The 14,191-nt window shown below is 43.0% G+C and overlaps 1 protein-coding gene across 1 annotated transcript in view; it reads right to left on the bottom strand.

Annotated features, from left to right (window-relative positions):
- Positions 1-442: 442 nt before the first annotated feature.
- The window catches only part of LOC104955675 (Fanconi anemia group M protein homolog), a 430,065-nt gene continuing 416,316 nt past the window's right edge, over positions 443-14,191 (bottom strand). Inside the window, exons 15-22 of the mRNA XM_010783059.1 lie at positions 3,635-5,552; positions 3,440-3,528; positions 2,781-2,849; positions 2,491-2,604; positions 1,718-1,883; positions 1,492-1,598; positions 892-1,400; positions 443-542 (exon numbers count right to left, since the gene is read on the bottom strand). Coding sequence (XP_010781361.1) covers positions 443-542; positions 892-1,400; positions 1,492-1,598; positions 1,718-1,883; positions 2,491-2,604; positions 2,781-2,849; positions 3,440-3,528; positions 3,635-5,552 — 3,072 coding nt within the window. The remainder of the gene's footprint in view (positions 543-891; positions 1,401-1,491; positions 1,599-1,717; positions 1,884-2,490; positions 2,605-2,780; positions 2,850-3,439; positions 3,529-3,634; positions 5,553-14,191) is intronic.

Below are 14,191 nucleotides of genomic sequence, written 5' to 3'. Positions count from 1 at the left end.
TATCTAGAAACGTAAGCACCTTTAATATGCTCTGATGACCTTTCACTCCACTTACAATAACTCTTTTATGCAAAACATATAATGCATATCTCCAGACAGGAACCTGTGAAATGATTAGGCAGGTCTCCGTTTCATCTCGACGTAGTCTAAAAAACTGTTTTATATTACCATATTTTTATTTTATTTTCTCCTGATAGCATTGTGAAGCACATTGAGAGGACGTCGTTTTTAAAGTGTGCTATATAAATGAAATGTATTATTATTATTAAGTTTCCCTTCTAACACTGAGTATAACCCGTGTGTGTGTGTGTGTGTGTGTGTGTGTGTGTGTGTGTGTGTGTGTGTGTGTGTGTGTGTGTGTGTGTGTGTGTGTGTGTGTGTGTGTGTGTGTGTGTGTGTGTGTGTGTGTGTGTGTGTGTGTGTGTGTGTGTGTCATGTGTGCTCATACCTGGGGTTGTTTCTTGGAGGATACCGGCAAATCGGACTCTGCAAAGTCTAGTTCATCAGAGAGCAAATGCTGATTTTCTAATCTCCGACGATGCCTGCACGAGAAAGAAAATGATTCTCTAGTGGTTGTTGAATGTTTCCTCAATATTCCCTGCACAATAATCAATAACTAACCTTAACTTTTTCTATTGTTCTGTGTTTTTTAATGGAATAATTACTTTTATAGCTCGTGTTCAACAACTATATTGCTTGTAAAGAAAACATGATATTCTTGCTTGTTCAAAATGTTTGTGAACATCACCGTACACTCCAAATGTATACTTATGTATAGATGTTGTGATTGTACAAAGCTTTGGCGGTACTGTATGTCATTATGGTCATGCCAATAAAGCTATTTGAATTGAATCTTTCTGTTTGTGTGCTACCAGATGAGAATGTCTTTACCTCTCATTTTGCTGTTCCGCACTCACTGAGCTCCTCTTTGCCTTGCTCAGCAACAAGACTTTGGATGCTATGGTTGAAGAGGATGAGGAGGAGGAAGGCTTCTGCTGCTGCTGCTGCTGCTGCTGCTGCTGCTGCTGCTGCTGCCTGTTAGGCTTAGGCTGTACTGCCTGTGGCCACAAGGGGGCAGCAACACCCTCTTCAGTTGCTAGACTTCTCCTTATAGCTTCCTCCATCTCCTCATCACTTGAATCATTCATGTGTATGACACGGGTGCGTTTGGTTTTCACACCAGCCGTCTTTGGAGGACATCCAGGTGTAGCCTTGGCGCCTGCTCTGGCTTTGTGGAGGAAAACCCGCCGTCTGGTGGCATACTGCCTCCGCCCCTCCACATACGACTCCTCGGGCATAAGTTCAATGTCTTCAGCCTCCTGCTCGCTGATCTCCCCCTCCTCTTCATCACTTCCCACCACAAAGCTGTCCGCTGCATATGTTTCATCCATCTCAGGCACCTGTTAGGAACATGGACTCGAGTCAATCTTAATTGTTTCCGTTGTTATGATAAGTTGTATATATGCATTGAGAAGGAAATATCCAGTATACCTGAGAAAATATGTCCATGTTGTTATGATTTTTGTAGGACAATTTAAACTTTCCATGGACAGCTGGGCTTCTCACAGACTTTAGGTAGACACCTTGCATCTCTGAGTCTGTCATAAAACAAACAGGAAGCCATCTTCAACTCAAACACTCGGTTGATTACATTTGAAATATACTTCACTAGGGTGCAAAAAAAAATCTAATTTCTTCAGATGAATCCATGGTGTACCATTCAGTCCCTGAGAGCAGTGTGTGTTGTTCACCACGAAGCCTTCCAGAGAGTGGTTCTGATCTTCTCCATCCTCTTCATCAGAAGACACGCCCGACCCCTCCTCCTCCGACGACAGCTTTGCTTCTTCATCCAGGAACTGCCGACCCCTTCGACATTTTGGGTGCTGAGGATAACAAAATGACAAATGCCAAAGCTGATTGGTGTTGACGGTGTGTGTGATAGATATTTATAGACTTGACATTCGATGTTCATAGGAAGGTGTCTGGAATGTTTTATGATTGTTTTGAGGGAGGCAAAACAACTTTATTTTGTGTGATTTAAGAGCAGCTATATTAGTTAGATTTTCTCTATCTTTTATCTTATCTATCAACCTTGAAATTACAATATAAAAATGTAAAAGGGGTCGCTCGTATGGATTAACACTGAAGAGTTTTTACATGAATCTGCCTCTTCACTCAGAATTCTTTACATGTACAGCTTTTTTTCCACTCTCAACACTCAGTGTTTTCTTTTTGGACGCAGCACGAAACTGTTTTCAGCCCCAAAAACACATTACTTATTTATGGTATAAAAATAAAATGCAGGAAGGAAATACACTCATTAACCTCAAATGTTCTGCTCATCAGTAAAAACAAAAGTAACATACATATACATCTTTCACTAACCAGAGCTCTATATGCATCTACGCAGGTATACAAACTTAAAGTATACACGTTATAATTCAGACTCTGATCACAGCGTTCTGTAGAGTCATCTGTTGCCACACAGACCTTGGCTTTGCTCTGTTGGACTGGTTCCCTCTCAGCTCCGTGTGCTGTGTTTCTGTGTGTGAACACATTCTGGAAATCATCATCGGAGACAGTTTGGTCCTCCATTTCATCAGACTGGAGAGAGAACAAATGAGTCACGTACTGTACACTGCTAATGGCTAAGGAAGATGCATATTAGCAAAGCAGTAGGACTAAAGAATTGATCATTAGTAATGCATGGAGTGAAAGTATGTAAAGTTGAATAGGTTGAACCATTTGGTGTAATTTACTGCTAATGATAGAAATCTCACAGTATTAAGAGCAGCTGTGCGTTTCCTCTTCACTACCAGCGGGGAGTCCACATCACTGGAGATCTTCGACTAGCAGAGAAAAGACATTTCTCTTATACACACACGAGTTATACAGTAAACACTGCACAATATGAGAACGTCATACATATTTATCAAGATGTGTCTTGGTAAGAACTTTCAGGAGCTGCACATGCTTCTGCTTGCAAAATGGTTGTCATGACAACTGCAAGTACCTTGAAATTGATGGACAGAGGCAGCCTGAGCCATCTGAATCAGATATCTCCCGTCTAGTCTGTTGTTTTCATACCAAAACACAACAACACAGACTCTGGATTTTTACCTACTTTGTATTTCAAATGTTTACACAAAGATTCAAACTTAAGTGGCCATCATTTCGTATTCAAGTCATACATGTTATGAAAGGGAAAAGGGAAGAGGTGCACTTTAAAAAAACAATCATAGGCAATTTTGATGGTTGTTGTGTATAGTAAATAGAACATTTGTTGGTGTTGGACATTTAAAAACACAAGCTCTGGTGAGTGGCATCTTCACAATGTTACATAAGACCGGAGGATGTATCAAGAAAATAATCAGCAGATGAATCCAATTATTTCTGAAAATCATTAGTTGCAGCTCTAATATTGAGAGGCCTTACTCACCACTTCAGGTGACGAGAATGGTTTGACCTTGCTCTGAGCTCTCCTTTTATGAACCACGACTTCATCATCACTGTCACTGACGCACTCCACTGAGAGAGAAGGTGGGCGACACAGAAAAATGCACATCTTACAACAGCAGGTTCAAAAAGAGGAAGACAAAAAAGTAAAGCATTATGAACAAATGTAGGTAGAAACCTGGATGAGGAGGGGAGTTCTCCAGTTGTGTCTGTCTTAAACTGGGGAATAAACATTGGATGCGAGGCCCGGCGATGCCAGACAGGAGCGTCCGTCTAGCTCCTTGTGAGGTGATTGGAGATGGGACAGCACCATATCTAGAAACCAGAGGCGAAGCCAGAAAAGAAGCCGTTTCTCTCTTTCTATGCTTCGACAGCATTCGTGGTGTGGATATTTCAGATTCACTGGACTGCAGAGGCGGTTTCTGTCTATGGAAGCTGTAAGAGGGAGTGGAGGAGTTGGAGACGGCCCTCGGAGACGCTGTAGAAACGGCCTCCTTAGGGAGCGGAGAGGTCAACATAGAAAGAGCAGGAACCGCCTCTTCCTCAGCTTCGTCAGAGTCCTCCAGGGAATAGCCAAGATCAAAGTTGACAGGGAAGTAGTCATGGGAGCTGTCAAATGACTCGGAATTCTGTTGCACTGTGGGAGAGTCACAATGAGCTGAGATGTCCTGGTCTGTCATTATATTGTCTGCTACAGGTTTACTTGATGTTCCCGTGTGTTTTGTCTCCATATTGCTTGGGGTATTCAGCTTTGCATGTGGAGTTGTGTGCTTTGTGTGAGCTTTATCATCCGTATTGGATGTACGGGGGGTTTCAGCTGTGTGTGTAGGGCCACTTAGGTGTGTCGGTGTATGTGTGTGTAAAACGTTAGATGTCTTTTCTGATGTATTAGCCATGTCTTTAGCACCCGGGGACATCCTGGAAGTGCCGGCAGGCGTGGAGATTTCTGGGATGGTCATCTGCAGGAAGTCCTCGTCGTCCCCAAACAGATCCATGCTGTCGTCCATCTGAGCGTCAACTAACACACCACCGTGTGTCGAGATTGGCATTTCCTGGTTCCTCTCATCAACCCAACAGCTCTCTTTTTCCTCCGTCATAGCATCATCCGTCATTTCTATTTCCTTCTTAGCTTCTTCACCTGCTTGTTTCTCATTGTGAATCTCATTATCTGTCTCCTTGTGATCATGTCCCATATCATGATTATTGTTCTCTTCTTCCCCAAAAACCTCCTCCCAGGTGGGGCTGCCCATGCTGACGCTCTGCTGCTGATCCTCAAGAGGCCAATCATGATACATTTTACCTTCCCCTCTATTAACTGGATGCTCATCTGAGTTTGCCCTCAGTGGTGCATCATCAGCATCACTCAGCATTACTTCATCATTATCATCATCGTCGTCTTCTTCCACATCTAGTGTAAAATTGACGTGGAATGGCTGATGAGGTTGCTGAGGAGACGGAGGAAGTGATGGAGCAGCCATGTCTGCCTCTAAATCTTCAATCAGTGGCGGAGGAGATCGGGACAGGAGCTCCGCCACGTTTGCCAGGATAACCTTCAAACTCTGATCTCTTCCTGAGAGGAGTTTAGCAAATGATGGAGGAATGGCTGAATCCCATTTAGGAAGGTAGAACATAGCCTGGAGTTCAACATCCTCCTCTTCTTCAAGCTTCAGCTGTGACGTGTTTTTAGAGCTTACAGGCTCACCGACCATGTGCTGCTCATTAACAATGACACAGTCATAATCCATGTCAGCTTCTGGACAGTCATTGTTTGAGGGAAGAGGACACACACCCTCCGGTCCTCGGCTATCTGTGATCCCATCATTAGGCGCCTCTGTAACATGTTCAGCAGCAAGTTTCTCTTTGGTCGCAGCAAATAAAGAAAGTATACTCTTTCTTCGTGTGTTTTGCCAATCTTCTTCCTCTTCAAAGCATTCCAGATCAGACAACGTCGAGTGACACGGTTTGGCTTTGCCGTTGGTGGTTTTAGTGGCGGACTTTGAACCCTTCTGTTTCTGCTTCGGTCCTTTCTTCACGTGGCCAACAGCATTGGCTTTGTGGAGGTAAGGAAGGAGTTCCTGTTCGTAACGACACTCCCCCTGAACACAAACACACACAGAAGAGTTGTGTACAAAATATCTCCAAGGTCAGGGGGCTGTAATCAGGACTCTCAGGGTGGGCAGTTCACCAATCATACAGCTTATCATTAACATTAAGGGATTGAATCAAGAAGTGTCCTATGAAGAGCTACAGCATTGCAGGAACACCTTGAGAACATATACAAAACTGATGTAACATATCTCGTATTTTTCTGAAACATCGAGGAAGAACAGCCTTCTGTCCACATTAGAATTTTTACCCATGGTGATTCTTTTAAAAAGGACACCAACACTAAAAAAATCAGCCAAAAATGTAAACATCTCCCCATCTATTTCCGCTCTTCCTTGTTATATCTTACACCCAAGCACACACGTGGGCAAGTCATCTAACACCTGTCACCTGTGCAAACCATATGGCCTGGAAGTGATTCAACTAGAGTGGCATCCTGCTATGGCTGACGGGGGGCTATCGAACCCACCACCAGAAGGATGAATATGCTCAATGAACAGAAAAGAAAGAACAAGATGTACAGTAAGACTGACAAGGGAAGTGTGTGTGTACAACATATTAGTGCTTCTGCCTCAAAATAAGACGATACAATGAGATGTGGAGTGCTTATGTCACTGATGTAAGTACAGCTTCCGACTCAATAGAATGGAAAATGATTTGAATGAAAAAAAAAAAAAGAAGCCCCATGGGAAACTGCATAAAATCGTGCAGTGACTCAACAGGTCAAGACTGTTTCCACATTTACTTTGTTATACAACTGGATTTGTGCAGGCAACAAAGCGTCTTCTTTATCGCTTGGTCAGATAACACATGCCTATTGATTCATATCCTGTTGGTAAGGCCCTACTTTGTCTTTACACTAACAGGTCAATAAGCGTAGAGGAGCTGTATTACTCATTCAACCATTTAAACCATGTGTTACTCCGACCAGCGCCATATAGACTGAGAGTTACGTCATCTCCGTTCACTCCAATGGACCACTTTTTTACAGCAATGGCGGATCGTGGAGCCTCTCAATCGTTCCCCGGAAGTTAGCGCCATGGCTAGCAGAGCTGTAGAGTTGCAGCATAATAGACCGTTCGTGACGGACTTTTAAAGGTAAGAAGAAGTTTAAAGATTTATATTGCGGATATTATCAGTACATCTGATTCAAATTAACATGTGTATTAAAGGATGTCAGTGGATTATCCCTAAATTAGTAGATTTAGGGAACGTTTACAGATAACAGATTAAGCTAGGATACCATACCATAGTGCCATACACTATACCATAATAGTGGTTGAATACACAGTATTAGGAAACACTTTAAACTTACTGGACATGTTATACTCATTACATACTGTATATAAAATATGACCAAGAATGTGAGACAGCTTTATAGAAATTCATATCACATCTGTTACTGATGCCATTTGTCATACTTTGTTAAACTCACAAATAATAAAGTTCCATAACTTCAGTTGGGAACAAAGACCACACCTTATCTCCCCAAGGCAATTTCCCATCCAATAGGTGTGCTATATAGGTGTGTATAAACGTTTCTCCTGTCTGTTACTCCCTCTTTCAGCACAAGAACCAGAGGGGGATTCAATGGAGCCTGAATACCTGCACTGAGACCCTCACCCTGCACCCTGAGTCTCAACTCTGTGTTTTTCAAGCCTTTCCCTGTTTTTTTGTATTAAGTAAAACATTAAGCTTTCCCAATGGTGTGGTTTTCGTTTTGTGAAAAAGTGCAAATGCAGTGTTAATAATAACCTCACATATTTTTTTTTTGCTGTTGGTCGTGAAATTGCTCCTGCTGACTTGAGCCAGCCATTTTTTCCTCCGCTCTGTGTCAGTGGGGAAGCCGTACATTCGTACTCCTTTCTCGGAGCGATTTGAGCATCCCCAGGCAGCACAGNGCATGGACCCTACCTCTTTGAAAGGAAAGAAGCCAGGTGATGCAGCATACAGTAGGCATGAGATCAAGATGCCTTCCCTGTGGAAGTACTCCAGCATGGGCACCGGGCATATCTAGAACATGTTTGAGTCGATTATATGTCCCGCTGTATCGTCATTTGTAAGGAACTTAAACTCACCAAGTTAATAAAGAAGAGATTATGTGCAATCAAAGCAAATAAGCCAATAATGGACTGTCAGCATTTAATAAAGTAGTCGGTGAAAAGTAGTTACAAGTCGATGGAGCTAGAAAAGAAGACAACGTTTTCTGTTGTTTTAGGCTTGCCATTCTCCTCTCTGTGACCCTGAAATCAGAGATGGATGCTGGAGAGCGGAGAAAATCAACGCTCCAGGGACCACCGCTGTGACTCCTATATCAGAAGTCCCAAACTTCTTATTAAACATGTCACGCTGCTGCCTGGCTGCTCTCTCTCCACCTAAACCTAGTTCTGTCCTCTATTTTTTCCTCCCCTCTGTTGTACATCGTGATAAGCAAGGTCTGGAAAGACGGTGAACAGGAACAGTGTGTGTGTGTGTGTGTGTGTGTGTGAGGCGGAGAAGTGTAAATGAGGAAGGTGGGCAGCAGATGCCGCGTCCCGCACAGAGGGCTCGCTTTGAGCAGCGAGTGAAATCTGGGCGCGACAAAATTGCTGCAAAACCAACTCGGCGGGAGGCCCTTGTCCAATCACGGCCCGGCAATAAAAGGGCCAGGGCGCCACACGGGCTGCAGTCGCTCAGAGAGGTGGGGGGCGCATAATGAACCTTCAAGCACTGCCAGCGAACACACACACACACACACCACACACACACAACACACACACACCACACACACACACACACACACACACACACACACACACACACACACACACACACACACACCCACGCACACAGCATCATTCTTTCTACCTGGCATAAACAGTGCTTAACCACTGTCACTACACACACAACCCCTACAACTGTGTGTGTGTGTGTGTGTGTGTGTGTGTGTGTGTGTGTGTGTCTGACACATGCATGAGTGTTGACTCGTTTGCGAGGCTGCGTTCAGTTTTGTGCGAATGTTAAGTGTTTGGGCTACACCTGTGTCTGAAGTTTGATGTGTGTGTCTGTGTGACAGCAGCGGGGCAGAGCCAGGTATGAGGCTTGCTGTGTATTTTTGTGTGTGTGTGTGTGTGTGTGTGTGTGTGCTTGGCTGGTCGGCAGCCATGTTGTTGGGTAGCAGATGGCACCATGGTTGGCAGGGGAGGGGCTGCTTAGCACAACTAATCAGACAGTTACGGATAGGGCAGCTGGGAGGGCCGTTGGCCAGCAGTGTATGTGTGTGTGTGTGTGCATGTGTGTGTGTATGTGTGTGTACCACAGAGTGCCATGATGTTGACAGTGGTGGGCCCGTTGGCTCGGTGACGAGACCTTGCCGAGTTCTTCTCTCCTCGCTGTCGGAGTGCCCTCTCTGCCATCCTGCCTTCTCACCTCTCTGCACTCTCGCTGTCTCTCTCTCTCAATCTGTTGAGACCCACTTGGTCTTTTATCTTTCAGTTCCTTTGACTCTCTATCTCCTTTTGTCTTTCTGTCACAATGACTTAGTGTCTTCCTTTCTCTAGTCTGATTGTAAACCCATCTGTGTTTACTCACTTGATGTGACAGTAATTAACGAATAACGTGTTTTTTTCACGTGTCAAGCTTGGCACTAATACAAATGGAAATACAAAATGTTTTGAAACAGTTCAGGGAAATAAGCAGTATACTGTACCTTTTTAAAATGATTGCCTCTTAAGCAGTAACATATTGTTTATCCTAACTCTATCACTTCAAAACAATATTCACATTGACATGCGTATATGTTTGATTAAAAGGCAAAGTAAAACAAATAAAAGCCATCTAGAGCTTCTCTAAGTTTCCTAAAGCATGTCATTGTGTGCAACATCAATACTTTTGACTAATGGTCGATGATATCCATACAAAGATTAAACTAAAGAACTAAAGAAGACGGGCTCAGTCTTCAGGGGTTTTTGAAAAATGCAACCCTTATTGACGCCTCCTGAAACTATGAGTAATGTGGTCTAGGATCTTTTTCGGCCGATATTATTTTGTGATGTGCTGGTTTACAGATCCAGTCTTACACATTTCCATCTTCACCTCTCCTTCCATCCATCATCCCTTTTGTTTCTTACAGTGGATAAACATACCATTTGCCCCTGTTAGCTAGCCATGCTTACACTTACCCTGTAATTGTGCTAGAAATATCACAGTGGTCAAACTTTAGATGCTATAAGTTCAGCAGTGGAAAATCCCACACGATATTAGCAGAATTATTAACCAGAGCTGTAATCCGTCCATCCTGCGGGGCTGGGAATGGATCGAAGAGACAGATCGCTGACTGGGAGTCCTCAGGCAAGATGGAGGCAAATCTGTCGGCTACAACTGTTGTCACCCCAGCCAAGTGTGCCCTGGGACACTGGCCTACATACAGACACTACTGCTGGAGGACAGGGAACAGAGGGGAGAGCACCAGCCCTCCGCCATGCATCCACCATCCACTCTTCACCTCTTCTTTCCCTCCCTCTTGTGGAGCACATTTAAAGCCACCACTTCAAGGATCTTATGCATCCTCAGTAATCTGTGTGTGTGTGTGTGTGTGTGTGTGTGTGTGTCAGTCATCTGGTCAACCTTGTGCCTTCACACACTCCTGCTGTGAGGGTGGCACCATCAGTGACTCTACGCTGTGCCCACTGCCCAGTAGGCACAGCTTTCATCCGACATGACAGAAGCGCTCTCTGCTCTTTCTTTCCCCTCATCTCTCTCTGTTACCTCTGTCACTCTCTCTTACCTGACTGATCTATGCTTTTATCTTTGCATCCTATTCATTTTTTATCCTTCATATAGCTGCTCTTTGTTGTTCTTCTTTTTTTTTTTACTCTTGCATCAATCCATCCCTTTCTTTCTGCTATCATTTGAGGCCACAGCAGTGCCTCGCAGGTAGCAGGGCAAAGCCCCCGTCAGCAGATTGTATCAGAGTGTGAACACAAAGACAGCAAACGATGGGGTAGGGGGAGACCGGAGGAGTACTCAGATCTTGTACTTAAGTAAAAGTAGATCTACCAGTGTATGAATACTCTGTTACAAGCAAAAGTCCTGCAATCAAAATGTTACTCAAATAAAATAACACATGTATTAGCATAAGCATATACTTACAGTACTCATTATGCAGATAGGCCCATTTCAGAATAATATATATTGTATGTTTTGATTATAATTATTGATGCATTAAAGTGTCATCAAAGCTGGTAAAGGTGGAGCTGGTTTTAATGAAAGTGTATGCTGCAGGGTAGCTTGTGAATGTTGTTACTCCAGGTGTAACTAAGGTCTTATTTAAGTGTTGATTATATTTCACATCATTAATCAGAATCTGCGAAGTGACTAAAGGTATAAAAAAATGCAGTGGAGTAAAAGTACACAGTTTACCTCTGAATTGTAGTTGGAAGTACAAAGTAGCCAGACATGGAAATACTCAAGTCAAGTACAAGTCCCGCAAAATTTGACTTAAAGGGGACCTATCATGCAAAATACACTTTTGTACGTCTTTTATACATGAATATGTGTCCCCGGTGTGTCAGGGAACTCACCAAGTGTCAGAAAACACAACCCTCTCTCTTTTCCTCCATACCCAAATCTCTAAAAACGGGGCTACAACGGGTCTGATACAGATTTGGGCAACTCTCCACCTATCAGGGGAATGGGGGGTTGGGCCACGGCCATTGCTGCTCGAAAGCGCTGGAGACGCTGTAGTACATATGCCAGGCTTGTAAGTGGCGCCGTAGTCTGCCACAAAAGCAGAATCAGCCCTTGCAAAAACAGGGCTGGAAAAGAGCAAATAGAGCGAAATGAGGCATGGCTAAAATGCATGATCTGTTTGGTATTTTGAAAAAAAAACTTCACAGACATGTTTTATATAGGTATGGCCCTACAATATATTATTCAAATATAGCATGATAGGTCCACTTTAAGTGCAGTACTTGAGTAAATAATATACTTACTTTACAGGAGATACTCTGGGAGATACAGAAGGAACAGACTGGAGTGTAGAGAATGGCGCAGACTAAGGGTTGCATGTTGACGGGAGAAGACAGCAGGAGGCCCCCAGCAAACTCCTCCGTCGGCACTGTATGTGAGACATTGTCTTTAGTTCAATCCAAAATGCTACATTTCAAACCAATCAAAGCTACTCTATTGACCAAAGTTTCATTAGGAGTACGACATCTGAATGAAAACTTCCAAGAAAATGAATAATTGATGACAAAGATGATGACATGTTTGATATCATGAGAAAGAATGTTTATTTTGTTTACTGTATAATAATTATCATAAGAAGTCCTAACATGAAACAAAATTAACATAGATTTAAAATATATTTAAAAAACTACCTTTTCAAAAAGACCAACATACTTCAAAAGGTCTGTCGCTGCCTTCTTCTTACAGCTTTTGTATATATTAATGCACGTGATGAAAAGGCCAAAAATGCCACAGCTATATTTATGCATAATAACATGCGGGCTCCTTGTTCAAATAAAGGCCTGTGTGAACCCGGTTTAACGGCACATTGACACGACCCTGAGCTGTTTAATCTGCCGCTAAGGACATATAAGCAGAGGCACGATTAAGAAGGGAGACGATGACACTGAGGCTGGAAATGGGAAGAAGGACGGAAAGATAAAGGTGGATGAAAGAGAAGAGGACATATGGGAGTTCTGGAGGAGAAGGAGTTTAGGAAGTTTTAAATGTAGAGAGAATTTGTGGCTGGCACAGAGGAGGCAAAGGGGAGCAGAGGAGAGAAGCAGTGAGGCTGGCGATGGTGTTTGTACCGGATGGGCACCAGACCCCCTACAGTTCCTTCTCCAGCCTCAGTGCCCCCCACTGAGTTTTAAAAAGCCTCTTTGTTTTCCACCTCAATGGCCGCCTCTCCCTCCCAGGCATCTGATCTAATGGCCCAGGAGCGAGGAGAGAGAGTTTAGGAAATGAGGAAAAGGGGTGAGGAAGTTAGAAGATAACAGAAGAGTTCACTTAAGAGGAATTGGGTTGGTAATGAGAGGGGGAGAGATGGCACATGTTACTTCCTGCCAGTTGCCCTCAAGCTTATGACAGGGGGTGAGGGGCGTTTGAACGACATCAGGTATATTTCAGGTGTGAAGTGAATTTCAACACTGCATGTGGCAAAAAAGTTTTAGTTTGCACACCTTTCTCTCTCTCTGTTTCCTCCTCTGAAATGCTGTCATCTCTCTGTTTTTTCGTCTTGATGGATTAGCATCGCAAAGGAAAATGTGCAAAAAAAACTATTGAATTTAACAAATACTAACACAAGACGGAACGCACAACACCTAGAAGGAAAACACTAGGGTCCTTCTTAATATCCCATTTATTTCCCTAGCCAAGAATCTCGATATGAATTTACATATGTCCCCTATTAGAATGAACCTAAATGGAAACGCAACTGTCTATTTTATATGAGGTGACAGGAGTAATATGCAGCCTTTGAATACTTTTATACTGGGTTTCCCTCAGTCTGTTACACATAAATGTGGTTCTGATTAAGTTTATACATGCTTGCCAATCATCTTCTATATTCAGTTCCCAAATCATTCTCCCATTTTTGGATTTATGCAATTTGTATATGTCAGCAGCTGTTTGGTTATTTTTTTAATTTTCAAATTATACATTTTTGTTTTACATTTACAATATGACATTTATATATAACTCTTCACTTTATCAAATATCTAATGAGAAGTAAATCCGGTATCCTGGTTAATAATAACTCATTTGAGCCTATCATTTAACTTCCGAGCTGAAATTGATTTGACCCACCGCCCTGCCACATATGCCACATATGCTTCCCGCGACTATTTCTGTAGGGCACAGATTTGACACTCATGTTGTGTCCTGGGTTTCTGGATTGGGTCAGTATGGGAGCATATTGTACGTATGCTGTGTGTTTATTTAAAAAAAAATCACAGATGCCTGCACTGCCAGTCCGCTCCTGTGTTAAGACCATCAGTCATCTGTGCCAATTAAGTCTTTTAAACTTCTCTCGTTTTGTGAGCAGATAGATGATGACAGAGGGCAATCAGCTGCTAATTACCACAATCTAGAGCTGGGTTTTTTCTCTGAGGGAATGTGTGCTGCAACGCCAAATATTTGTTTCTGTTAGGGTTGTGTATTTGTAGCTGTACATGCATGTCTTTATTATATACGAGAGAGTGAAACATTTAAGATTTGCATATTTCAAGTTATTGTTTGTGCATGTTTGCCTGAGGATGAGGGGAACATATTATTTCTTCTGTCAATTTAAAAGCTGTCCATCAGTCATCTGCGCCAATTGAGTCTTTTAAACTTCCCTCACTGTGTCTTGTGAGCAGATAGATGATGACAGAGGCCAATCAGCTGCTAATTACTAGGATCTAGAGCTGGGCTTCTCTCTGAGGGAATGTGTGCTGTAATGGTTGTTTCTGTTGATGTAGCTCTCCGTGTCTACATGCATGTCTCATTGAGAATCATTTAGGATGTGCATGTTTCTAGAGAGTTATTCTCCCTACGTGTACATGTGTGCTGGGGGATGAGTTTCTGTCCATTTAACAGTTGCAGTTTTTAGTTTTCCATGAGGATTGGCTTGCTGCTGACCTTGGTGGCAGTGGGGGGGGGG

The sequence above is a fragment of the Notothenia coriiceps genome, unplaced genomic scaffold (genome assembly GCF_000735185.1).
Source record: "Notothenia coriiceps isolate Sejong01 unplaced genomic scaffold, NC01 NC01_scaffold00024668, whole genome shotgun sequence".
NCBI classification, from domain to species: domain Eukaryota; kingdom Metazoa; phylum Chordata; class Actinopteri; order Perciformes; family Nototheniidae; genus Notothenia; species Notothenia coriiceps.
This window is presented reverse-complemented; position numbering and strand designations above follow the sequence as displayed.